Here is a 26,677-nt window from a genome sequence, read left to right as displayed (position 1 = left end):
GCCCAGTATCTGCAGAGACAGCCTTCAAGTCTGAGGTTTCATCTGCCATCTTTTTTTCCAGTAATGCGCTGTCCACTACAGCCGGCACTATTGAGTCTTGAAATGTGGCTATTCCAGGGGCTTCCTTGGCACTCTGGTGGTTAAGACTCTGCACTCCCAATGCAGGAGGTGTGGGTTTGATCCCTGGTCAGGGAACTAAGATCCCCACATGACGCACAGTGCAGCCCAAAAAAAAAAATGTGGCTATTATGTGCTGAGCTATGCTGTGAGTGTTATAAAATAGATACCAGATTCTGAGGCCTTTGTTCAGGAACAAAAAAGAATACAAAATATCTCATTACCACAAGTAAGGAGCCCACCTGCTGCAACTAAGACCCGGCACAACTAACTAGCTATTTTAAAAAATCTCATTAGTAGCTTTTTAATATGATTTTTATTTATTTATTTATTATTTATTTTTGGTTGCATTGGGTCTTTGTTGCTGGTACACGGGCTTTCTCCAGTTGTGGCGAGCAGGGGCTACTCTTTTTTTAAAAATTTATTTATTTAATTTATTTATTTTTGGCTGCGTTGGGTCTTCGTTGCTGCGCACGGGCTTTCTCTAGTTGTGAGCGGGAGCTACTCTTCGTTGCGGAGCATGGGTTTCTTATTGCAGTGGCTTCTCTTGTTGTGGAGCACGGGCTCTAGGCGTGCGGGCTTCAGTAGTTGTGGCACGCGGGCTCAGCAGTTGTGGCTCATGGGCTCTAGAGCGCAGGCTCAGTAGTTGTGGTGCACGGGCTTAGTTGCTCCACGGCATGTGGGATCTTCCTGGACCAGGGCTTGAACCCACGTCCTCTGCATTGGCAGGCGGGTTCTTAACCACTGCACCACCAGGGAAGCTCCCAATAGCTTTTTATAGTGATGACACATTGAAATGATGTTGGGATAAGCTGGGTTCAATAAAATACATTGTCAACGTTGATGTCACCTGTTTCCATCCACTTGGCTACTAGATTTAGACTGACACATAGTCCATGTTGTATTTCTCTGGCACTGGTCCAGGAGATCAGGACACCTGTCCTACATCGTAGGATGACTTTCATCCAGGTACCTTCTGGATGAGCCTGGAAGGGCGACCTGCGGTGAGGCCTTGCCACCTGCTGGACACATCCAGTACTGCAGCCTGCCTTCTCAGTTCACTGATTTTGCAAATATTCATTGAGTAACCCCTATGCACTGACAACAGGCTCAGTGCCAGGGGGGGATGCAGCACTGAACCCACTAAGACCACATATGAGGTGAGGCAGGTGGGGCTGGAGGTTCACAGGATACAGATAAATGCATGAGTGAATATGTCATAGGTTCAGGGGTGATACGTGTGTGGAGGGATAGAAAGGAGAATACGGGACCTACAGAGAGAAGAGCTGCACCTGTAGCCAGGGCTGTCTGGGAAGATCTATCTGAGGATTTGACATCTGAGTGGGGGCATGAAGAAAGGGAGGGAGGGGACCATGAACACGCATGTGCAAAGCAAAGCAGGTGCAAATGTTCCCTGGGGTATTTCCAAACGCTTTCCTCTTCACTTTCCTGCTGGGGCCAGACAGCTTCTGAAGCCGCATTTGACAGTTGAGGAAACTGAAGCCCAGGAAGGTGACAGCCGAGGTTACTCATCCCTCATCCCCTCCCCTTCCTTGTCTTGAGCTAACCCTGCCTCCCACTGCAAACAGGCTTCCCTATGTCTTGTGGATACTGGGGACAACTCTGTCACTGCATCACCCTCATGGACACACCCCACAGCTGAGGGGCCAACGCTGAGTTAGCAGATGCCCCACGGGTGGTGCTTCTGGGAAAGCAATTGTTTCCACATTAAAAAAAAAAAAAGACAAAGCTGGCACGTGCATTTTGCCTCTGTCTTTCCATCTTCCCCCTCTCTGGAATACAGCTGCAATATCTGAATGAGCAGAAGCCACCTTGCAACCATGAGGACAAATGCCACCAAGAACAGGGGCACCGGCACCCGCAGCCCTGAATTGCCCATCTCGAGATTTCTTGTTGTTTGAGGGGGGAAATGCTTTCAGTTCTCTGGAGTGTATATTTCGATGTGGAGTTGCTAGTTCGTATGGGAATTCTATGTTTAGCTTTGTGAAGAGCCTATAGGTGAGGTCTTTGCCTGTTCTTGAATTTCACAGACATCTAAGCTTACGGTACGTCCTCTTTTTGTTCTGGTTTCATTCGCTTAGCAACGTTGGTGAGATTCCTCCCTGTTGGCAGCCCAGCTCTGTATATGGTCCTTGTCTGTCCTTGTCGTGTAGTCTTGTGTTGTACAAACAGAACAACATCTTGGGTGGATGCAGCCGAAGTTTTGTGAAGTGTAAATTGTTCCATTAGCACAAAATACTGTCTAATTTTAGACCTTCTGATGGGCATATAGGGCATATTCTGTTGTGGTTTTAATTTGCATTTCTCTAATGACAATTGACATTGAATACCATTTCATAAGGTTGTGACTATTTGGATTGACTCTTTACCGAAGTGTCTTTTGCCCATTAAACCAAAAAATGGTTGTCTTTTTCTTATTGGTGTGTCTGTCCTTTTTCTAATTGTCAAGGCTATGGGTCCTTTGCTGGTCAATGTTTCAAATCTCTTCTCCCCCTCTGTGGTTTGCCTATGCTCTCTCTTAATGGTATATTTTGATGTACATAAGTTCTTAACTTTTACAACGTCCAGTCTTTCTGCTGATGTATAATATTCCTTACTTTCCATTTATAATATATTTGCCAAGTGCCAAGGTCTTGAAGACATTCCCCTAGTTTTTTTCTAAAAGCTTTAGTGTTCTGCCTTTCACACTTAGATTGATGATCCATTTAATGTTTGTGTATGGTGTGGGGCAGGGATCAAGGTTCAGTATTTTCCACATACAGGTCCCTTTGCTGGAGAGGTAATCCTTCTCCTATGTGCAGGGCTGCCTTTGGTGTGAATCAAGCAACCGTTCACATGTGTGTCTGTTTCTTTGGTTCCATCAGTCAACTTGCCTGTCCATCCTTGGGCCAAAACCACACTCCCTTAATTACTGCGGCTTTCTAAAAGTCTCGATATCTAATAGTGTAAGTCCTCCAAATGTATCGTTCTTCTTCTAGATTGTCTTGGCTATTCTAGGTTCTTTGTATTTTAATATAAATTTTAGAATCATTTAGTCAGTTTCTACCAAAAAAAAAAAAAACGTCTGTTGGGATTTTAATTGGGATTGCGTTGACTCTGTAGATCCATTTGGGGAAGATCTGACATCTTGTGAACCTTCCAACTCCATGGGTATATCGTATCCCTTCATTCACTCACGTTTTCTTTTGTTTCCCTCAACCATATTTTGAGTTTCAGTGTCAAGCAGCTGTACGTCTTTTGTCCAACTTATTCCAAGGTGTTTGATGGTTTTGATACTATTTTAAATGGTATCTTAAACATGTAAATATTTCCTTTTCCAAGTGCTTACTGTTAGTATACAGAAATGGATAAGAGATTCGGACATTTCACCAAAGATGCACAGATGGCAAACGAGCGCATGGAAATGTGCTCAACACCACGTGTCAAGAGGGAAAAGCAAAGTAAACCCACAGCGGGATGCCGTGTCACACCTGAGAACGGCTAAAATCCATACACAGGGATTTCCCCAAGAAAGATGAAGGTGTAGGTCATGTACACAAATGTCCACAGCAGTTTAATTCATAATCGTCCCAAGCTGGAACCCACCCCAGGGCAAACCAGAGGAGTGAATAAACAGACGTGTATCCCCTACTACGGAATAGGGCTCACCAAGAAAAGGGGGTCCGCCTGGACGTCTCTCAAAATAATTGTCCTCGGCATAAGAAACCAGACAAAACCTAGTAAAGAAGACATCCTGTGTGGTTTCCTTTCTATAAAACCTTAGGAAACTCAAGTGAATGTCCAGTGACAGAAGCAGACGAATGGTCGTGTGGGGAGGGATGGGCGGGGTGGAGAGGACTGGGGAGGCACGCAGCAGCTGAAGGGGTGCGCACGTCATGCGACCGTGGCGCGGCTTCCAGGAGTGTACACAGACGTCAAGGCTTACCAAGTGGTATGCTTTAAGCACGTGTAATTAACTTTACGGAAATCTTACCTCAGTAAAGCTGTTACTATATATATACACACACGGAACCCCTTCCAGACGTGGTGGTTGTTCTGAGACTCTTCAACAGAGGCCTGTGAGGGTCAGGAGCCCGGTTCTCAACCCAGTCCAGACCCGGACAGTCTTGGGCGGGTCCTGCCCTGTATCCCCTGGCTGAAGGGAGGTGAGGACCGCCACGTGGGAGACATGGGTTGGACAGAACAAATGCTGGCCTTGTTACCAGGGCCCCGACCCCCCCCAACCCACACAGTGGGCTGGGAGACACGACGGGGGCTGTGGCGAGTGGGGACATAAGCCACACCGTGGCAACTGGGAGGAGCAGGGACAGACAGTATTCACCCAGCCTCAGCAGAGAGTCCCCTGTTAGCGCCCAGCCTGGGTCCGGCATGTGGCCTGGGGTGATGGAGTCAGGCAATGAGTTTAAAAAGAGCTCCGCCCCCTACTGGCTGTGTGGCCTCAAGAAACTGGCTTCCCCTCTCTGGGCCTCAGTTTCCTCCCCTGAAAGATGAGGCTGGTGGCCATGCCCACCTCGTGGGGTAAAGCAATGGGCACATGGGGAGCACACAGTGAAAGGGAGTGGGTTGAACATGAGCTGCTACTGCTGTTACTTGTTACTTCTTAGAGAGAGGGCGGCAGGCGGAGGGACTTAGACTCATCAACTCAGAATTCACACCCCAGTGGCTCCTGATTGCAGTCTAAGAACCTCAGAATCCAGCCCACCCACGCCAACTTGACAGATGGGGAGACTGAGGCCCCACACTCCCTTGAGACCAGGCCAGGGACCCATCCCCCTGGCCGGGGATCCTCTGGCCACCTCCTTCTTGAAACCGCGTGCCAGTTACCCTGCAAGGCAGGGTAAGGAGGTGGTGGTGGGGTGGGGGACCCGGCATGGGTGGCCACAGACAGGCTGAGGAGGGAGGGCTGGGCAGGCACCAGGTTCAGGCTGATGGCCAGGCCCTGTCCAGAGCCTGCACGTGCTCCTTGGCCAGCAGCCGCAAGGACGCCTCCTCCAGGGTGAAACCGTCCGTGAAGCCTGGACCAAAGGTGTGGGGCCCGAAGGACCCCTGCAGCCCCGGACCCGGGCCCAGGAGGCACGGGAGTCCCGGCACGGCTGGGGGCCCAGGGCCCAGCCAGGGCTCCAGGGGCAGTGGCATGGCGGGAGGGCGGGCAAAGGGCAGTACTGGGGCCTCGGGGAGCCTCGGGGCTGCCACGGCCCCGGAGCCTGACTCCAGACGCTCCTGGCGGCGCCACTTAGCCCGGCGGTTCTGGAACCACACCTGGAAGCAACAAGAGAGGTGCTCCTGGGTCAGGGCTGGTGGGCTGAGGCGGGGCCACTCTTTCCTGCTCTGGGCCTCCCAGCCTCTCCGGGTTCTGCCTGCTGTCTAACCTGACCCCCACCTGTTGCAGTGCCTACATATGGTGTTACCTACCCCAAGGAGATGGCTGTTTTGAGAGCAGGATCTCTGCCTCTTGGCTCCCATCAAATCAGCCCCAAAGTCTTCTGAATCCAGGCTCTCCTTGCCTTTCCCTTTGCCCAGGGCCCCTCAGGCTTCCTGGCCTCCCTCCTGGTCTCTCTTGGCCCTTGGCATGAAGTTCCAGCCACTAAGTTCAGCATCTGAGGCCCTTCCCAAGCTCCTTCTCTGCCTCCACCTCTGCCTGCCTCCACACCCAGCTCTGTGGAAATGCCTCCTATTTCACCCCTCCACACCTTCGCACACATTGCTCTGGAGGGCTAGAAAAATGCCCTTTCTCCTTCCTAGACGGCACATTCAAACATCGAGGCCCCAGTCCCATGTCCCCTCCTCCGGGAAGCCTTCCCATACACTGGGAGGGTTCATACCTGGCACCGGCTCCCTCCTCGGGTTGTTAGGGGGTCCCCTCACCTGCACTCGCACCTCGGGCAGGTGCACCTTGGCGGCCAGCTCCTCGCGGCTGTAAACGTCGGGGTAGTGGGAGGTCTCAAACGCCCGCTCCAGCTGGTGCAGCTGGTACGTGGTGAAGGTCGTGCGGTTCCTCCGGTGCTTCTTCTTGGGGGCCTCCTCGCCAGGCCCTGGCCGCCCACCCTCAGCGGGCCCCTCGCCCGGGCTCAGGAACATGGCTGCTCCTCGCCCTCACCTGGCGGGGCGGTGGCAGGACAGACAGCGGGTGAGACATGGGAGGGACTGAGGTTGGGGAGGGTGGGGGAGCCCCCGGCCCCTGCTGGGTCTGGGGTAAGATATGGAGGGGCTTCTCCCTCCACTGGGTCCTGCATTCCTTCTGCCTCCCCAGCCTCTCTGTCCATGTCGGATCACCTGACTCTGTCTCCACTTCTTTCTCTCTGATCATTTTTCTCTGTGTCTCTGTCCGCCCCCCCACCCCCGCCGCCTCTATTTCTCTTTCCCTCTGGAGCTCTCCCTGACTGCCTCTGTCTCCCTTTATCTCTGTCTCTGTGTCTAGGACCCCCAGGAAGGCAGAAGCTGGGACACTGCCTTAAGGAACACTTCCTTACCCCCCAGTCTTCTGCCCTAGGGGGTTCTCTGTGCCCCCAGCTCCCACCCAGGCCCACCTGTGCCCACCTGCCCAGTGCTCACAGCTCCCAGCAGGCCCTCTGACAGCCCCTGCCGGCCCAGCTCTGTCTGCTGCTGGCTTGGCCCAGCCAGACTCGAGGGGGTTGGGGTCGGGTGGAAGGAGGATTAGCAAGGTGATTAATTGAGGGGGCCCCTCCCGCCCAGGTGCTGGTTGCTCTGAGCCACAGAGGGAGGGCTGGGTTCCAGGGGTTGGAGGGACACCATTAGCCGGGGTCTGCCACCCCTCGCTGTAGGATATAAACAAGAGCCTCCCCCATTCTGGGCCTCAGTTTCCCTAGCTGTAAGACGGCGACAACAGGACTTACCCCATGGGGCTCTCACAGGGACTTAATGAGCTGATGAAAGGAAAGAGCATCGCACAGTGACTGGCATACAGCGAGTGCTTAACGAATGTCCACTGTTACGGCTTTTTTTTTTTTATCATCTGGTGTGAGAAAAAGAACCTCTCAGATTCACAGATGTCAATGGGGGTTGGGGAAGCTGAGGTCCCCAGAGGTGAAGGCAATTCCAGTTGGCCCCCTGGGCACTGTGCGGGGCAAAGGAGTATGGGGCATTTTAGCTGGGTTTTGAGGTATGAATAGAAGTTCACTTTTCAGTCACTCAGTAAACACTTATTGAGCTTACTGTATACCAGGTACTGTTCACAGCAGTGAACAAAACAGACACATATCTTGGAACTGGCATCCTAGTGGAGGAGACAGACAGACAGATAATCTGTAACTATATAAGTAAAATATAGCATGTCAGGTGGTCAGAAGCCTGGTGAGAAAACTCAAGCAGGGGAGGGAAGGTTGCTCTTTCAATGAAGGTGATCAGAGTGGGAGATGGAGTACAAGGCTGTAAATTCTGGACAAGACTGGGTGTGAAGGGGCGGGTACTGGGGAGCCATGGGAGGTTGTGGAGCATGGGAGGGGCACAGATGGCATTTTGGATGAGTAGCTATTGTGTGCAAGATGGGAGGCCAGGAGGATGCTAGAGGCCTGGTCAGAGCAAGGTTGGGGGAGAGGCAGGAGAGAAATCTGGGGGGAGAAGGTCTGAGGAGGAGGGAAGAGGACCGGTATACCCGGACCCTGTTTTTGGGACAGGTGGATGATGGGACTGTCCCTCAGGCAGTGGCCTGAGAGCTGGAGCAGGATCTTGGGAAGCCCCTGAGACTGGTTTGCCAACCCCCTCCCCAGTCCAAGGAGCCTGGGGGCTTGGGCGGGGGGGGGGGTGCCCTGAAAACAGTGAGGAGGGGCACTGGGGTTGAGAGGGGGCAGGATGAGACCCAGGAGGAGGACAGAGGGAGTTTGTCCCAGCGGCGGAGCGAGGCGGGAGACCCAGGCCCGTGGATGGACTAGGGAGTGAGTGCAGAGGAAGCAGAGATAAGTCCTTATCTCATCTCTGCTGGCTTTGTATAGATAAGGGAATGTAGGGAATGTTGGTTTTGTAGGGGAAAGGCACACACGGAGAAAGAGAAAGAGATGGAGACAGGCACTCACACACGGCATGAGTGCACACGCTCAGACACACTCACATGCAGCAAAGGGTTGCAGGCCCTGGAGAAGTCGGGGGCAGGGGCGAGCAGCCTTGGACGAGGAGGGATGGCCCGGTGGGCAGGGGGCTTGATACCCAAGGGGTTGGCCAGGCAGGGAGGCCCCAGAAGCCCTGAGCCCAGGCCGGAGGGCCGGCGAGTGCTTCCAGAGGCTCCTGGGGCCCCTCCAGGCCTCAGCTGCCCCGCCTGTACGGTGGGCTGGGGCCCTGTGGAGTGGGGGCAGGTAATTCCCCTAACGCTTCATCACTTGGAAACGCTAAAGAGCTGCTCTGTTCACAGGCCCCATTTAGCTAATTGGCTCCGGGTGGGTTAAGAGGCGCAGGAGGGATTTGGGTGTTAGGCCCAGGGGGCTTTGGCGATTTAGCAGGATGCGGCTGAAGGTCCAGACGCTGTGTCAGCTTAGAGCACCGGATTAGGGGCAGGCCAGGGCAGTGCGGGGCCACCTTCCATCTGGATTAGGCGCGGGCCAGGCCACGCTCAGCCCCTCCAGCCTCCCACCCTTCATTTCTCCCCCAGGAAGAATCGCTAAACCCCTTCAGGTGCTGGTGGGGAAACTGAGGCCAGAGGGTGGGCGGGGCTCAGGGGGGAACTGCAGGAGGTCAGCGTGACCTTGAGACATTTCTCAGGCTCCGCTCAGGCAGGGGTGGGGCAGTCAAGGTGGGAGGCCGCGCTGTGGCCTGGTGTCCCCTCACCAGCTCAGGGGGTCCTGGGGAGGGGCCCACACCGAGCTGGCCAGAAACCCCCTCTCCAGGCAACCTAGAGGCTGGCTGTCTGGGAGCGTCATCAGAGAGAGGGTGGCTGACAGTCACAGGTAATAGCTGAGCACTAGCTGTGTGCTCTCAGTCCTTCACTGGTGTGAGCCCTCAGGGTCCTCATGTCTCCCCCGGAAGAGACGCCTGATCATAGAGGAGGCTTTGGGGGCCCATGGAGGAGGGCCACCCCTCTAGTTTGCCCAGGACACCCCGAGTTTAGCACTAACACCCCCCATCCCAGACATGCCCTCAGTTTGACGCAGTGGCTCACGGCAAGCCCGGGCCACACAGCTACGGGTCGAGTCAGGATTTGAAGCTGGGGGTGCAAGCCCGGAGCCCCAGCCCCTGCTCGAGAGTGGACGGGAGGGTCAGGGCCTTGGGACAGGCCGTGTGGCTGGCTTTTTTTCAGCGAGTGTTCCCTGGAGTCACCGGGTGAGGCTGTTAGGTCGTGACAGGCGGAGGATGTAGCCACACTGGAGCACCCCAGGAGGGGACGAGGGGCAAGGCTGAGGAAAAGAGGATGCCAGGACAGGGGACTCGGATGTCCGCAGCCGCTGGCACTCTCCCACTGTCCTTTGCACCTGGGACCCTGAAGGCTACGGTGGGGTCTTTGCCACCAAAGGAGGTGGCGGACCCGTGGGTGATGGCAAGTGGCTCTACGGGTGGCTGTGATCCCTGGCCTGGGGGGGGTCTCCTGGCCCCATCCCAGGGGAAATATATGCCCCTCTGGGCTGCAAGGTCCTAGCCTGGTGAACCCCCTCAGTGGGCAGACAACTGGGCAGGCAGATCACCCCCAGTAAGTGATGGGGTCCCCAGAGTGGTAGCAGAGAGAGACTCAGACACCCAGTCCTTGGAACCAGTCTTTATCCAGGCGCTAATCCTTCACTTCCCTGGGGCCGTGGTGCCCACGGGCTGCCCAGAGCCCCCCCCCCAACCCCGACGCAGCCTGCCCCTGTGATGTGAGCCGGGCGGGCAGCTTGCTGGCCCTGCCGCTCCTCAGGCCTGGCCCGAGTCCCCACCCTGTGCCCCCCACTGTCTCAGTTCTCTGGGGCCCGAGGCCCCGCGGGCAGGGTCAGGGCTCCTGGCTGCGGGGCAAGGTGGGACCGTCTGCATCCTGCCCCCCGTTGGGGGCCGAGGCGCCCACGCTGCGCAGCTCCCGGGCCAGCTTCTCAGCCAGTTTGCGGAAGGGCGGCCGGCGAGCGGGCTCAGCCTCCCAGCAGCTGCCCATGAGGGCGTGGATGGGACCCGGGCAGCCCTCGGGGGGCTCCATGCGGTACCCCTTCTCCACGGCCTCTGACACCTCCTTCAGCGACTATGGGCAGAGGGCACGCCGGTGCGGGCTGGGGGTCAGGATCACGACCCCTAGACCTGCGGGGGACCCAGTGCCGCCCCCCCACCCCTGCTCACCATCTTGGGGTATGGAGCCCGGCCGTATGAGAAGACCTCCCACAGCAGCACCCCGAAACTCCAGACGTCCGACTTGCTGGAGAACTTCTGTGGGGCCGGAGATCAGGGGGAGAGGGACCCCTCAGGGCTTCTGCCCCAGCCCCTGCTTCCTCCAGGAAGTCCCCCTGGGTTGACCTTTAGTCCCAGGTCTCCCCCCAATAGGCTCCTGCCTCTGAATCCGTCCCACCCCCCAACCCAGACTCAGTGCAAGAACGAGGTTATTCTTGCTCTCACTTGCTGAGCCCAAGACTGTTTCAGAAATGAGGAGACCAAGGCCCAGACTGGGGCTAAAAGGAACAATTATGGGCCAAGGGCTTACCAGGGAGGCGGAGCCAGTCCCTTGGAGGTTCAGAGAGGCAAGAGACAGGCCCAGGGTCGCACAGTGGAGCTAGGGTTCCAAGGGCCCTGGGGGGTAAGGGGGGCTCACCCCGTGTTTGAGAGCCTCGGGTGCCGTCCACTTGACTGGAAGCCGGCTGGAGTCCAGCCCCTTCCGCTCGGCTTTGGCCAGGCCAAAGTCGCTGACCTTGGCCACCAGGTCCTCGGACACGAGGATGTTCCGGGCGGCCAGGTCTCGGTGCACCAGCTTCTTGCTCTCCAGGTATTCCATGCCCTCGGCCACGTGCCTGGAGTGGAGGGGTGGCGGGCACGGGGCTCGGGTGCCTGGACCACAGACTCCCAAGGCCAGGCTCCTCCCTGCTCCGTGCCTCGGTCTCCCTGCCCCCGGGAGCCCCACTCACAGGGAAAACTGCAGGAGCTGGGGGGTGTTCACAAGGGCCCGGCCCCGCGTTCGTAGAAAATTCACCAGGTTACCCTGTGTGGGAGACACGGGTGGGGTGAGGGCTGCTGGAGGCTGCTCGGCCGCTGCACCCCGCCCGACCCTCGGGCCCTGCCCCGACCTTGCTCACGTGCTCCATGACGATGTAGAGGCCCTGGTGCAGGATCACACCCAGCAGACGCACCAGGTTCTTATGCTGCATCTTCCTGGGGGCAGGCGGGTGTGGGGTGAAGGTGGCTTGGACCCCCACCCCAGCATGCCCTCCCCTCACCAGGACTCACGTCATGACCGCCGTCTCGTCCAGGAAGGCCTGGGCTGTCACGTCGCACTTGATGTTCTTCACGGCCACCTTCTGTCCCAGGTACTCACCCTGCAGGACGGCTGGGGGCCGGTGGGGGAGGAGATCAGGACCCCACAGAGACTGGACAGACACGGGGACATACCCACTCACACTGACCCCCAAGGATGCCAATGCAGCGGTAGGTCCCCAGGCCTGGAAACCGCTCCCCTACAAGCTCCAGATCCCTGAGCAAAGAGAATCACCTAAACCAGTCTGCAAACTCCAGCCCTCGGGCCCAATCCAGTCCCAACGTGGGTTTCTGCGAGGCTCGCAAGCTCAGAATGGGATTTTACATTTTTAAATGGTTGAAAAAAGATCAAGAGAAGAATATTTTATGACATGAAAATTGCACAGAATTCAATTTCAGTGTCCATAAATAAAGTTTTATTGGCACACGGCCATGCCTGTTCATCTCCCTGCGGCCTGTGGCTGCTTTCCTGCTACAAGGACAGAGCTGAGCAGATGTGACAGATGGAAAATACACACACCCCAGCCCTTTCCAGAGAAGGTCTGTGAGCCCTGATCTAGGCCCCGGGGTCTTCCAGGATAATAACTTCAGGCAACGGCATCAAAAGAGAGGGAACAGGGACTTCCCCGGCAATCTGGTGGTTAAGAATAAGCGTTCCAAAAATAAAAATAAAATTATAAAATAATAGAAGACAATTTAAAAAAAAAAAAAAAAAAAAAGAATAAGCGTTCCACTGCAGGCGGCGGGGGTTCCATCCCGGTTGGGGACTAAGATCCTGCATGCCATGCAGTGCGGCCGGGAAAAACAACAACAACAAAACAAAAGAGGGACCAGAGGGACCAGTGTGCACCAGAGCCCGGGGTTGTGAAGGGCTCACACCCGCTGGGCGCCTGCCTGAACTACCTTTCTCCTGGCACCGGCTGTCGTGAACCTCCTTTCACAGAGAGGAGCCCTTGGGTTCTCAGCCGCACAGCAAGTAGGTATCAAATGTGGATGTGAATTCATCTCTGGGACCCCACACACCCTCCTTCAGCCCCTGCCAGGCCCCCCGCTCACCTCCAAACTCTCCTTCTCCAATCTGCGCTCCCAACGTCAAATGCTGCAGGTTCAGTAACCAGCCGGCTGTCGGGGGGAGACCCGGTCAGAGGGCTGCCAGGTGCCAGCCCCTCCCACGGCAGCTCCACCTGGCGGGAGACCAGGCCGTGTGGCATGCGTCCCCACAGTGGCCCAAAGGCGTGTCTGAGGCTCCGCACTCCTGGTACCAGTTATCGGGCGGCCAAAAGCAACAGAGCCCTTCTCTGTTCCATCTGGAGACTGTGTCCTTCCAAGGACCCTGTAGGCTCTTCCTTTACGATCCTTTATCCCTGACCTCCCAGGGACACACACACGGGCCAAAAAATACAACAGAGATTGGTAAAGCTTCCGGAACCTTCTGGTAAAGGTTCTGGAACCTTCCAGAATCTTCCAGCGCTCTAAGTCATCATCTGTGTTCCAGCTTCCCTGATCTTTCTCTCAAGCACCCCTGTGTTCTTCCCCCCCGCCCCCAGCAGGTTCTGTAGGTCTCCTCCTCCACCTCCCCAAAGCCCCTCTCCAAATCACGAGCCCCTGAGTACAATCAGGCACGGTGACACCAGCCTCCACCCAGATGCCATCCCCAAGACACTTCCAAGGAGACAGCCACGATCACCAGGTTCAAAAGGGGTGGCCACGGTAGGGCACATTGGCTCTGAGCATGGAGGATTTCACTCCTCAAGGGCTGGAAAAGCATTTCACGTGAGGGGAATAGAAGACACAACAGTACAGATGCATGAGAGGAAACGAGGAGTCACACAACCCCAGGGGCTTGTGGAATAGAGGAAGGGCTTTGTAGATGAAGCAGGAAAGATAGCTCGGCCACAGGGGAGGGTTTGGGAAGAAGGAGGACACTCCCTCAGGGAAGAGGTGGTCCGACTGGACTGTCTGAGGCTGGGCTAGGGCAGGGGCAGCCAGGCAGGGAGGGGCCGGATTTTTTTTTTTTTTTTTTGTGGCGGCGCCAGGTGGCTGTGGGATCTTAGTTCCCCGACCAGGGAGTGAACCCTTGCCACCCCCTGCAGTGGAAGCGCGGAGTCCTAACCACTGGAAGTCCTGGGGAGGGGTCAGGTTTAACAGGTGTTAGAACTCGGCCATGGAGGGGGTGTGGGAGGGTGGGGGACGTTGAGGATCTGCCCAGGGTTTCTGGCTCAGGGATGATGGGAACAGAGGCAGGGGTCGGGGTGGGGGGAAGCAGCAGGTGTGAGAACCAGATCAATATTGTGCCCCGCCCGGCCCAAGGGCAGCCCGGGTCTTCTGCCTGCAGAGGCAGGCACAGCGACCTGCTCAGGTGATGTGGCCTTGGCCCTGTGCCCAGGCCCCAGGGCCCTGCCTCTCCAGTCCAGGCTAACACTGAGCAGAAGGGCGGGGCCCCCTACCCTTGGCCAGCTCCTCCTCCGCTGACTTGGTGCCCTGCTTTCTCTTGGGTTTCACCAGCTTCGTGCAGATGGCCCCCTTGTCCTTGCTGTAATGCTGCAGGGTGGGGCAGGGCAGAGGCAGCCATGAGCCCACCCTGTGGGTGAGGGAACCCCTGCATCCCATCCCCTTCCTAGGGGGGAACCTCTGGATGGGGTGGGTGGGAGCTGGGGAAGAGGAGAGGGGGTTCGTTCCCACAGGACTCTTTAGGCTGGTTTCCATGGGAACAGGAAAGGATGCAGACTAGCAGGAAACAGGAGGATGGGGAGTGTCTTGGCATTGGTGTCAAATTGGAGGTTCCTAGGTGTCCCCAGAGGAGTCACCCCAGTCTCTGGAGGTGGGACCTGGAGGACTCAGACCAACTGTAGGGTTTGGTGGCCCATGGAGACCAGCCCCTCCTTCCCCCCATTGGGGAGCAGACACCTCTTGGGTCCCATGTCCAGCCAGCTGTCGGGATAGGGCGGAGCCTGGCATCCCTCCATCTCCGCAATGGCGGGGCATGGGCTCTGGGGTCCCGGGCCTGTGGCCAGCCGCACCTCCACCATATCCATGAGGTTGCAGAAGCAGACCGCCTCGTCGATGGTGAGGTGGCCGTCGCGGTGCAGCACACGGTAGTGGATGACGTCACGGCCGAAGCTCACGCACAGCACGTAGTCGCCCGGGTGCCGCGCGGACTCTCGCACCAGGAACAGCCCGTCCTCGGGCGGCTGCAGCTGCTGCACAGCCTCCTGGCCCGAGATCTTCCCGTGGAACCACCTGCGGCCGGCGGGAAGGCGCGCTGGGCATGGCTGGCCGGGCCCCGCTGACCCCGCCCCGGTCCCGGCCTCTTCCCTACGACTCACGGCATGAGGCTGAGCTTGGGGTCCGCAGAGAGGGCCTCGCGCTCCCGCAGTGCGCCCGCCGCCAGCAGCCCCTCCTGCCCGCTGGCGTGGTGCTTGGCGCGGTACCAGCTCTTGTTCTGCGGGAAGGGAGCCAGGTGGGGTCGGTGGGATGGTTTCCTGGCGGAGTCCCCTCTCCCCAGGCATACACCCCCTCCCCACTCACCTCGCAGGCCTCCAGGATGGTGACCACGTCACCCTTGCGGAAGGCCAGCTCCCCGGGCTTGGGGCGCGTGTGCTCACACTTGGTGATGCATTGGGTGCCTGGGGCCCAGCGCCTCTAGCGGGGGGGTGCCGAGAGGGGGAAAGGGGTCATGAGAGAGATGCGGGGTGAGGGGAGAGAGAGGCCCAGAGGAGAGAGAAAGACTGGATTGAGGCAGAGACCACAAACAGCACACAGGGAGAGAGGAGAGGAGAGAGGGCGAGGGAGCGAGCAGTGGACATATCAGAGTCACAGAGCGGGGGCCCAGGGCAGGAGGGCAGGAGGAAAGGGTGAAAGAAGAGCAAGAGCAAGTGATAGAGGAAGATTGGCACACACCGCCAAGGGGCCACGGGTCAGACAGTAAACCTCCCGCTCCCCATGGAGTGGAGCTCCTGTGGACTGAGCAGAGGAAGGGCCGGGGCACAGGCACCCAGGTTGGGGGTACTCACCGTTGGCATCCTGGCTGAGATGGGTGAGGGGTGCCAGGCGTGGAGGAAGCGAGGGCTCCCCTGGGGAGGGGGCAGAGACCAGCTGGAGAGCCCAGATTCAAGCGAGGCTGGGGCCCCAGGGGCCATGACTACCACTTCCAGCTCAGGCCAGGTGGAGGTGACAGCCAGCCGGCCTCCCCAGGCTTGTAGGGGCTCCCCAAGCCCCTCTGGGGAGGTGGTCTTTCCCTGGAAGAGTTCCTTAGCATGGAGCCTGACCCCGCCATCATCCCCAAAGGGAAACTGAGGCACAAGGCAGGCACAGAGCAAGTGGCCAGGGGCTGACTCAGGCCCCAGCAGCCCACACAGTGCGTGGGGAGCTTAGAGCCACCTAATGGAGCCTGGTTCTTCCTCTTTTCTGGTAAGTAGGCAGGGACAGGACAAGGAAACAGGATGATTCAAGGTCATTCCTAAGAATCTCTGACCCTGAAGGGGGTGGGGGCCGGAGCAGTGCAGCCCTGCTGGGCTCCTGTGGCCGCCAGCTGAGCCTCTCCCCTCTCCCACCCCACGCCAACCCAGGACGGACACACAAAGTCCCTCGCTGCTGCTGGGGCTGGGGCATTTCCGCCCCCTGCTTCCCCCATGGACCCCACCAGGTGGCTGGGCAGTGGGACAGGTTGGGAGGGGTGAGTCTCTGCTCCTCGAATATGTGCCCCCAGAAATCCCCAGCCCTACGTGTACTCACACGCATACTGATCCATGTACACACAGAAACACACAGGTGGACACAGGTACCCACAGGCACGCGGGTATGCAAGCAAAAGCAGGTTCTCCTAGAGACAGTTGTGCACACACGTCTACACGTGTGAACACACGCACAGACTCTCGGACATTCGGAAACGTGTGTACCGGCCCCACCCCCCCCCCACCACACACAAACCCACACTTGAACACCTGGGCGCCAGACGCTGGGCCACTCGGGCACGCAGAGCTACACGCAGGGCCGCGCACACGCAGCTCGGAGACACGCGCACATCCCTCCACGTGGACCCGCGGATACACACACCCAGGGGCTTGCAGACGCGCACACCCGCACCCACAAAAATACCACCCCACCCCACCCCGCTCCTGGTCGCATCTAACCACCCCCGCCCCAGCCGCGTACCGGACGCGCGCCCCGGACGCGCACGCTCGCGCTCGCACACCTGCCCCTCCCGCGCTCGCCCGGCATACCTCCACCCGCGAGCCCTTGGGGTCCCCCCACTGTCCCACCGTCTCTCCCCACCATCCCCACCGGCGCGCTCACCTGTTCAGGGGTCGCCCCTGGGCCGCACCCCGCGCCCGCCCCCAGGAGGGCCCCCGCGCGCCGGCTGCGCACCCCGAGGCGGCCCCGGCTGCACAACTTGGAGCAAGTTGCTCCGCTTCCTCATTTTGGGGGGGAAGGCTGGGATTGAGGAGGTGGGGAGCGGGAGGCGCGGCGGCCTGGGAGGCCCCCGCGGGTCCTAGCGCCGGCCGTACTGCGGTCTGCTTAGCGCGCCGCCGCCGCCGGCGGCCCCTCCCCGCCCCGCCTCCGAGGCCCCAGGCGCCTCCCGCGAGGCCCGGGCGGGGGCCAGCGGCGTTCTCTGGCTCCACGCCGCTCCCCGGCCCGGCGCTGCGGGGCGCGCACCCCTGCCCATTCCGGGAACCCACACCTTGGAGCGTGGAGCTAGTGCCAAGCGAGCACAGGGAGGGGAAGGAGAGTGAGCTTCCCGTCCGGGGAGGTAAGCAAGCCACAGAGCGCAGACAACACGGTGGACGCTTCTGACTGGGATTCCAACGCCCTCAGTCAACTCCTCTAACAACAAGGATCTCATTTCAGTACCTGGCCCCTGGAGAGGGCTGCTGGTGCCTGGAGCAAAGAAAGCCCTCAAAATGTCAACCACTATGAATATCCTTATCATCATCAACGACATTAAGGGAAAATTGGGGCCACAGGAAAAAAATCATCTGGAACTGGAGGCCTCCTGGCAGAGCAGCCGTCCTTGGACGGTAAGAGTGGGGCCTCCACAGCGCCAACGCAGCTGTGCCAGAGGCAGGTGCTGCCTCCTCCCAGCCTCAGTTTCCTCCTCTGTAGGGCCAGGCAGCACCAGCTTCCAGCTCAGAGGACAACCTGATGAGCATTTGATGGCCTGGGGGCCTGGCTTCCAGCTGTCGCTCTGCGATCTCCCTTACAATTCTTTCTATGAGTGGAGGACTCCGCTTGGACAAGGATGAAGCTGATCTCAGCAGGGTGATGAAGCAAGATGCCCAGAATTTAATTTTCTGGTACCCCAAAAGGCTGTCTCTGCCTCTAAGGTGTCATGTGACTTCTGGCAATAGAGGCCCAGTTACAAGAATTATAGATATTCAATATCATGCAATATTATGCAACAAAAACTAGGAAACTATGTGTATGAAAATGCTAAAATCTCTGATTGTCAAAAACAACCACCACCTACCAGAATGTGATACAAAACAAAATGCACGATCCCATTCGCATTACACAGGAGACAGTAAGTCCAAGGGGAGCATTCCGGAAGGGGACGCTCCAACCAGCAAAGGGTTATTCTCAGTGAAGGAAGCAGGTAGGAGGCGAGCAAGGGGGAGGACGTCTTTCTCTGTGGTGGTGTAATTTACTAATGCTGGCAGCATTTGCAGGGAGGTTTCCTGCTCGTCAGTCTCCCTGTGCTCCATGGATCTGGCTGTGGGATCATCCCAGGGTGTGCCCCAGCCCCCCCTTCCCAGCCACGGGAACTGCTTTGGACCAAGGGGCTGGGGACCCTGCAGCCGGCATTTAGTGGGGTCACTGGAGGCCAACCATATATGGCAAACCATCAACACTTGCCCAAAATAGAAATGCAACGTCAAAGTAGCCACAGCGGAAACCCAGCAGCACCATTAGAGTCACACCAGCCACTTCAGCGGCCCCAGGCCCACGATGGAAGTCTGCCTCCTCTGCTCAGCAAAGCCATGAGCCTGTGCTTAAGACACCCCAACACCCTGGCACCCCATGGAGACTTTCTCCTTGATGCAGCCAGAGAGATGGGAGGAGGTCGAAGGGGTCTGCTTTCTCTCCCTGCAAAACCATGATACTTGGTGTCTGAGAAACATCGACGTCCTCCCCAGGACCCCCAGGGGTCCTTGTCCCACACTCTGGGAGGCTCTTCCCTGGAATGAATAACCAGAGAAACCAGAGGTGTTGAGACTGGAGGACAGTCTTTTAAAAAAATTTAATTGATTAATTAATTAATTTTTGGCTGTGTTGGGTCTTCGTTGCTGCGCGCGGGCTTTCTTCAGTTGCGGCGAGCAGGGGCTACTCTTCATTGTGGCACATGGACTTCTCACTGCAGTGGCTTCTCTTGTTGCGGAGCACAGGCTCTAGGCGTGCGGGCTTCAGTAGTTGTGGCACGCAGGCTCAGTAGTAGTGGCTTGCAGGCTCTAGAGCGCAGGCTCAGTAATTGTGGCACATGGGCTTAGTTGCTCCGTGGCATGTGGGATCTTCCCGGACCAGGGCTCGAACCCATGTCCCCTGCATTGGCAGGCGGATTCTTAACCACTGTGCCACCAGGGAAGCTCTGGACGACAGTCTTAAAAGGAGACAGTGTCAGGTGCCCAAAGCAACAAGGGCTGGCCTGGGTGAGGGAGGCCCCCATGGTGTGGGCATGGGGCATGGAGCTGTGCCTGACCCTAGGGGGATAGATTTGAGTCCATGGTTTATCTGGGTCATAAGGGGTGAGCTCCCCATCTCTGGAGGCATCCAAGAACCAGCCACTTTGAATCACAAAGACACGATGGCTCTTCCAGTCCCTGGAGGTGGCAATACCAGTTTCTCCTGTCTCTTGCCTTCTACCAGCCTGAAGCCAGTTGGTAGCCACATCATGGATCAGTCTCCCAGACTTCCCCAGTGCCAGGCTCCTCACCCTCCACATTTCAGTCCTGTTGACTTGATTCCAGAAATTCTCTGACCCCACCCCGCCCCAGGCAAGCCATGTGGTGCAGGCTGGTGACACAGAAGCCCCCTCCCTGCTCTCCTGGTTGCCTCCAGTTTTCCGCCTTGCTATCATACACCTTCCACTGCACCAACACGGGATGAAAACGTGGTTGTGCCCCCCCCCCACTCCACACTCTATACCCTTGCATAGCTCCCCACTGCCCGAGGACAGAGCCTCAGATGCTCAGTCCGGCACTCAGGGCTCTTCGTGTTCAGCCTCCAGCTGACCCCCGGGCCTCGTCTCCTGGTCCTACCAAGTATCTCCCAGTCTGGCAGCGCTGAACTGCAGGAGTTTGCCTGGCTGTCCCCTCTGCCTGGGATGTCTCCTACCCCCTTGTCCAGAGGGCATCCCCAGCTCTCGCCATCTTTCTGAAGCCTTCCCCACCCTTCTCAGAGTAAGACCCCACTTCTATGCCCTGAAAGGACAAAACAGTAGCCCTCTCATCTTGCTGTGTGAGGGGCGTGGACCTGGCCTTAGTGACTAAGCCCATCAGCCTCCCTGAGAAGGAACCAGCCCAAGGGAAGCAGAGAGACTGAACACCTCGCGGAGAATTCAAATGCTTGGATCCAGCCATGCCTGGAGTTCATGCTCTGCCTAGTGTTGGAAGCTGGTCTTTGCTTTTTGGTGGCTTCGGGAGGGGGTTTCTACCACTTGCAACCAAAGGGATTCTTAATACTGAAAATGGGACCAGGAGTTGGGTGTTGAAATGAACGGAATCGGGGCTTCCCTGGCAGTCCAGTGGTCAAGACTCCGCGATTCCAATGCAGGAGGTGTGGGTTCGATTCCTGGTAGGGGAACTAAGATCCCACATTCCGAGTGGCCAAAAAAAAAAAAAAGAAAAGAAATGAACGGACTCTATGATGTGGAACTGGTGAGTCAGATTAGGTTGCCCTAAACCCAGCTAGGAAGAGGGAACTCCTGGGTGTCCCCTTCCACAAGCTGATAAATCCACCGTCCACCCACCGGGTCAGGTGGCGCTGGCAACAGAGGAGCCCTGATGGACCTACCCCATCCCCCTCCCAAAGACCTTTCTTTTGCTCGTCCAAATCTCACTGTTCATCACCTTTCTCATCTTTCTCCTGTTTTCACTGTTGCAGTTTGCCCAACCCTCCCTTCTCCAAACTCCTGGAGATTATTGGGGCCAATCCTCTCTCTTTGGAATTGGAGCAGCTGAGACAGAGAGGCGAGGCTGCTTGCCCTTGGTCACACAGCTGGCTGGGGCTGAGAGTCAGGCCCGCGGGCTCCCCCACTGGGGTTCTAAACTTCTCAAGGGCGGGGCACATTTCTTATTCTCCTTTACTAATACAGAGGAAAATCGTAGTAGGCGTGGACAAAGGGCATCATGTGACGGGCACTTTACGTAATGCATCAATTGGAATTAGGATTGGCTACATGGGGTGGAAGACCCCCAGTGCTAGAGGTTTGAATTAGATAGGAATTAATCCTCTCTGAGGGAGGCAATCCAGGGCTGTGACGGGGACCCAGGCTCCTGCGTCTTCTGGCTCTGCCCTTCTCAGCACTTGAATTTCCATCTCTTGATACAAGATGACTGCTCAAGCTCCATCTATCCCATCTGCATTCCAGCCAATAGGAAGCAGGAAGTTTCAGAGAACAATGGTGCACCTCTTCCCTTTAAGGACTTTTCCTGCAAGATGCACATGAGATCTTCCCTTCTTCCCATTGGGTAGAATTTAGCTACAAGGCCAAACCCAGGAGCAGGGGAAGCTGGGAAATATGGACTTTACACTTGGGGCCAAGGAAGAGGGGGAGGCAGGAGCATTGGCCTCCTCTTCTTCAAAGCTCCCAGGTTCACTCCCACCTCAGGGCCTTTGCATTCCTGTTCCTCCTGCCTGGGACACTTCCCCAGACACACCCAACATTCCAGAAACCCCACAGAATATTTCAACCCGCTGACACTTCACACCCCTTTCCTTTGAAGCTCTGTAGAACTACCACGTTCAGACCCAACATATATTTTACTTTATCTTGTTTACTGGCTGCGTCTTCTCTAGAATGTCAGCTCCCTGAAGGCAGGGATTTTGGACGGTGTCATTCACTGCTGTGGCCTCAGTACCTGGCACACAGCACATGCTCAGAACATACTTTTTAAGCCAGTGAATGTTGGGGAGAGAAGAGGTAATGAGCAGTGCCTGTCACTTGTGAGGTGAGCGCTCTCATTGGACCCATTTTGCAGATGAGAAAGCTGAGGCTCAGAGGGTGCCATGCTCCAGGACATGGGGAGTGGTGGGCTGGGCTTTAAGCTCAGGCTCGTCTGGCTCCAGGGCCCACATACCAGCTGCCCGGCAAGGTGTGGGGCACCCGGTCGACCTCCCAATGTGCCAGTAACAGCTTTCTGGATGTGGAGGGGCAGGTGAGGCAGGGCAGCTGCTGCCAGGTGTGGGGACAGCTGAGCTGCGGGGCCCCAGTGGATCTTCGGCTGAAGCACGCCGGATCAGACTCGGCCGGATCAGACTGCCCCAGTTAACACACCTTTAAATTCAGCTTTCTCTCCCTGCCAGGGGACGCAGGGGATTCAGCGCAGGAATACTCCCCTCTTTCGAGGAAAAATGCTTTGCAACCAGAGTGCGGTCTGCTGGGCCATTCTTGACTTGTCCAAGGAAGGGCCTCTTGGACGACCCGCTTTGGGTGCTAAGGGTGAGCTTCAGGCGGATCTGCCTTTGACAGGAGAGGGTGCCTGCTCTTCCCCCATGTCCCTTGGTCCCGTCTTCCTTGTACCAAAGGTGGAGCTGGGCACCTCACTTCCCAGGCACGCTCAAGGGTTCAATATATGTAACCTGGGTCTGTGTCACCTCCTGGCTTGGAACCTTCCCCTGGTGCCTGCTGTGCTCGCGAAACCCAGCTCCCCGCTGTGGCTTGGCAGGCCGCTGTCACCTCTCTGCTCCCAGCTCTCTCCGATTCCTCAAATGCTCCAGGCACCGTCCAGCCTCAGGGCCTTTGCACGTGCTGTTTTTGGCCTCCTAGCGTGTGCTCCTCTCAGCTCTTCGCAAGGCAGCCTCCTTCTTATCATCTCCAACTCCTCCAAGAGACGGTGCCTGACCACTCAGAGGGGCCACCCACCATCAAAGCCCGAATCACTGCCGGTTACCCTGTCTTACTCGCTCCTGTTCATTGCCTTTGACTCACCTTGCTCCCCTTGACAGAGTGTAGGCTCCGTGAGCGAGGGCAGGGACTGGCTCTGGCCTGGGCAAGCATTTATCTCTGGAGCCTGGCACGCGGTAGGCCCTCCCAGAACAAATGAACGCAGACTTGTGTGAGAGGGTAAAGTCAGAGGGACAGCGGGCGATCCACAAGGTACCGGAAGACTTGCCCCTGTGCCCCTGCTCCAGGATCCCACCTTGATCCTCCCCATCCTGTCCCCCACACCCTCATCCTCTAACGTAGGAGTCAGCAAACTCTCTGTCAAGGGCCACATGTCTTGACTACTCAGCTCTGCCGTTGTAGCTCGAAAGCCACCAGAGAGAACACAAGGGAAAGAGAAGAGGTACGGCTGCATTCCAATAAAACATTACTTGTGGATGCTGAAATTTCAACTTCATGTACTATTCACATGTCATGCAATATTGTGACTCTTTTTTCCCCGCCATTTAAAAATGTAAAGAACTGGGCTTCCCTGGTGGCGCAGTGGTTAAGAGTCTGCCTGCCAATGCAGAGGACACGGGTTTGAGCCCTGGTCCAGGAAGATCCGACATGCTGCGGAGCAACTAACCCCGTGCGCCACAACTACTACGCCTGTGCTCTAGAGCCCTCGAGCCACAACTACTGAGCCCGAGTGCCACAACTACTGAAGCCCACGGGCCTAGAGCCCATGCTCCGCGACGAGAGAAGCCACCGCAATGAGAAGCCTGGGCACCTCAACAAAGAGTAGCCCCCGCACCTCAACAAAGAGTAGCCCCCGCTCACCGCAGCTACAGAAAGCCCGCGTGCAGAAACGAAGACCCAACACAGCGAAAAATTACTTTTTAAAAATATTTTTTAAAAAATGTAAAGAACCATTTTTAGCTCACTGGATGCACAAAATCAGATGGTGTGCGCTAGATGGTGGGTAAGTGGGCTGTAGTTTGCTGACCTCTGGTCTCTCTCTGTCTTTATTTTCTTATAAGTAGGCACATTTTCTAATCTATTTGATCCTGTAAGTGCACGTCTCATCTATTAAATTAAATGTGTCGCTATTCATGGCACATAGTAAGCTCTCAAGTGTTCTCCAAATTACCTAAAGCTCCCCGACTCAGCGATGAGCCCCTCGAAGGTATGGATGTTTTCTTCTTGTCAAAATTAATAGTAGCAATACTTGTAGAGTGTTTGGCTGTGTGCTGAAGACTGTGCGAAGCTTAAAAAAAACTGTTTTAAACAAAGCACTGTGTGTCTCACTCCCCAAGGGCTGCCACTGCTGTTTCTATTGGCTGTTTCTCTGGCATTTGCTTCCATCTTCCCAAATAATGGTTTACACATCTCTGGATTTACCAGTTGAACATTGTCCATTGATTTCCTACTTCTGAAAGTATAGATTTAGCTCTATTAGGCATATTGCTCTCCCAAAAGTTATATCACAACTTTTGCTTAAATGAATATTCAGTGCTTATGTTATTATATTAAAATATTGTTCACAGTGCAACAGTGTGCACTAAGGAACACTTCTATTTTCTAGGACTTGTTTTTTGATTTTCCTGGAGTTAGTGATTGCCTTTGTTTTTTTGTGTGTCTGTGACTCTCTCTCTCCCCAGGCCCCTCAGGTGGAACTAACTTCTCCACACAGGGGCAGTTTTTGCCCGGCTGTGATTCTGGCTCCTCTTCTTCAGCTCCTGGGATTCCTGGGATGTAGCTCCAGTTTCTTGGGGTAAGGTCTCCTGTTTCTTGGTTTGTGCCCTTATTTTGGGAAGGTATACTCCCTGGGCATTTCCAGAGAAAGTGTTTTCCTTCAGCTCTCCTGTGTGATTGGTGGTTTGGCTGAGGACAAGTGTTCTGAGTAGTGGATATATTCCCTTGCCTTAGGTCTTCCAGCTTCCAGTCTTGGGCAGTTGAACAATCTGAGCCGTTCTGCTTCCTCATTTTCTGCTTGTCACTCCCTTTCTCTCTGGAAGCTTGTAGAATCTGCTCCATCTTCTCTTTATTCTCCACATCTTGCATTTTCACAGTGTGGGTTTGGTATGGGTCTATTTTTCACCTGTGGTGCTGTACGTTCAGTGGGCTCTATCATATCTTCCATTCCTGGCAAACTTTCTTGGATGATGTCACTGGTGATTTTTCCACTTTTAATTTCTCTGGCCTCTCTCTGTGGAACTCTTCTTTGTCATATGTTGGGCTTCCTGGATCGATCTAATTTTCTTGTCTACATTTTTTTTCTTTTTATCTTCTCATTCTGTTTTTTTTTTTCTTCCAACGCTTCTGTTGCCATTTGAATTTTGATCCTCAGGTTTTTCATTTCCAAGAGCTTCTTCTGGTTCTTTGAATGTTCTTTTTCAAAAGGCAAATTTAAACTTGTTTCCTGGCTAGTGAACTTTCTATTCGCTCTCTGAGGATAATATATATGTATAAGGTTTTTATCTAGAATTGCTTTCTTCTGTTCTCATTCTCTCTTTCCTCCAAGTTACTTTTCCCCCCTCTCTTTGGGTTTTGGCCTCTTCGCTGGCTAACGTTTATGAGGGGAGGGCTACAGAGCTGACAGGAAGCCCCTCGCCATGGGAGTGGCTTCACTCTGGGGGTAATTGTGGGGGGACTGGCCACTGTTGGGGAGTCCCCAAACATCAGCAGCACCTACAGGGCTTTTCTCACACATGGAACATGCGTGACTTCCCTTTTAATCACTGGTTTTCACTCTCACCCGTGCCCTCCATCATGCCCGTGTCCCTGAGGCTATACCTTTCTGGGCAGCAAGTGTTTAAAAAATGCATTTTATTACTGAGTTCTCCCCACAGCTCTACAAGTTTGCTGCTATGAGTTTTAATCCAATTTTATAAGAGGCTTAGGAGGTGAAGTGAGCACCTGACACCCCATGGCTAATATGATAAAGGGCCACGGAGTCACCCTCACTGCAGGAAGTGACAACTCTGGTTCATCTTTGGGTTCTCCCAAGAAAGTGGTGTTTGCTGATTGAAATTGAATAAATTTCAACATTCTCAATGGGAGACACAGGGAAGCCCTATGAGTGATGGCCCATGGCACATAATACGTGTTCAATCAACATGTGTTGAATGAATGAGATAATGCAAGAACAGCATAATGAGGATACAAGATGTGGCAGAATGAAACCTAACTGTTAAACGTATGTGCAGGAAAGAATTGTGGAAAATAAGAGGGCACAGTCCTGACTTGGGGACCGTGAATGAGGCTCCTTTGTCTGCAGTGGGGGGGGAGGTGTGCGGGGGAACTCGCAAACCTCTGGTGGAATGCGGTCTTCTACATGGAAGTTTCAAATGCCTTAAAATGTTCATGCCTTTCAATCTTGGGCATCTGTGGAAGGGAGAGAATCCCAAATGTTCAGGAACGTGTTTGCAGAGGTATAATTTACAATTTGAAAACAATCTAAATGTCCAACAGTAGGGGAACAGTTAAGCAAATTAGGGTATGTTCATTTGGTGGAATGTTATGCAGCTATTAAAAATTACATCTCTTCATAGTAGCCAAAAAGTGGAAATGACCCACATGTCCATCAACTGGTGAATGGATAAAATGTGGTCCACCCACACACTGGAATATTATCATCCATAAAAAAAGAGTGAAACACTGACATACACGGCAACATGGACGGACTTTGGGAGCATGATGCTCAGTGAGAGAAGCCAGACACAGAAGGACACACAGGGTGTGATTCCACTTGTGTGAAATATCCAGAACAGGCAAATCCACAGCGACAGAAAGTGGATTCATGATTGCCAGGGGCTGGGGAGGGGGATGGGGAGTGACTGCTAATGGGGATGGGGCTTCTTTGGGGGATGATGGAATGTTCTGGAATTAAATATTGGTGATGGTTACACAACGCTGTGAAAATACCAAAAACCACTTAGTCATACACTTTGAAATAGGGGTGAATTTTATATTATGTGTATATTAGCACCATAATAATAATGAAACAGATGTGTCTCCAAAGGTCTCCAGAAGAATTAAATTAGAAAAGTATATCTAAGCACCTCGAAAACACAGTTGAGAAATCAAAGTTGT

The 26,677-nt window shown here is 55.4% G+C and overlaps 1 protein-coding gene across 5 annotated transcripts; it reads right to left on the bottom strand.

Moving 5' to 3' along the window:
• Positions 1–6,115: 6,115 nt before the first annotated feature.
• MATK (megakaryocyte-associated tyrosine kinase) lies at positions 6,116–16,836 on the bottom strand. 5 transcript variants are annotated; one of them, XM_079918768.1, is made up of 14 exons: positions 16,798–16,836; positions 16,237–16,324; positions 15,516–15,575; positions 15,031–15,144; positions 14,829–14,944; positions 14,523–14,742; positions 13,950–14,043; positions 12,559–12,624; positions 11,476–11,575; positions 11,316–11,400; positions 11,157–11,230; positions 10,847–11,042; positions 10,381–10,467; positions 10,013–10,285 (listed from the first exon to the last, which is right to left on the bottom strand). In XM_079918768.1, exons 2-14 carry the CDS (start codon positions 16,240–16,242, stop codon positions 10,046–10,048), a joined length of 1,458 nt encoding a protein of 485 aa, XP_079774894.1. In that variant the 5' UTR covers positions 16,243–16,324; positions 16,798–16,836; the 3' UTR covers positions 10,013–10,045. The 5 variants fall into 5 exon arrangements, with proteins under 5 accessions (XP_079774897.1, XP_079774894.1, XP_079774896.1 ...); XM_079918770.1 differs by lacking the exon at positions 16,237–16,324 and having other exon boundaries at positions 16,798–16,807; XM_079918771.1 differs by lacking the exons at positions 10,013–10,285; positions 16,237–16,324; positions 16,798–16,836 and adding an exon at positions 6,116–6,235 and having other exon boundaries at positions 15,516–15,728.
• Positions 16,837–26,677: the final 9,841 nt, after the last annotated feature.

The sequence above is a fragment of the Stenella coeruleoalba genome (assembly GCF_951394435.1).
Source record: "Stenella coeruleoalba genome assembly, chromosome: 3".
Classification (NCBI taxonomy): Eukaryota; Metazoa; Chordata; class Mammalia; order Artiodactyla; family Delphinidae; genus Stenella; species Stenella coeruleoalba.
This window is presented reverse-complemented; position numbering and strand designations above follow the sequence as displayed.

Excerpts from the sequence above, each read along its gene's own strand:
- MATK (XM_079918767.1), bottom strand. The coding sequence starts at position 15,641 with ATGGCCCCTGGGGCCCCAGCCTCGCTTGAATCTGGGCTCTCCAGCTGG. Across the intron at positions 14,743-14,828 it reads CCCAAGCTCAGCCTCATGCC|GTGGTTCCACGGGAAGATCT; the intron begins GTGAGTCGTAGG and ends CGCCGGCCGCAG. Across the intron at positions 14,044-14,522 it reads ACCTCATGGATATGGTGGAG|CATTACAGCAAGGACAAGGG; the intron begins GTGCGGCTGGCC and ends CCCACCCTGCAG.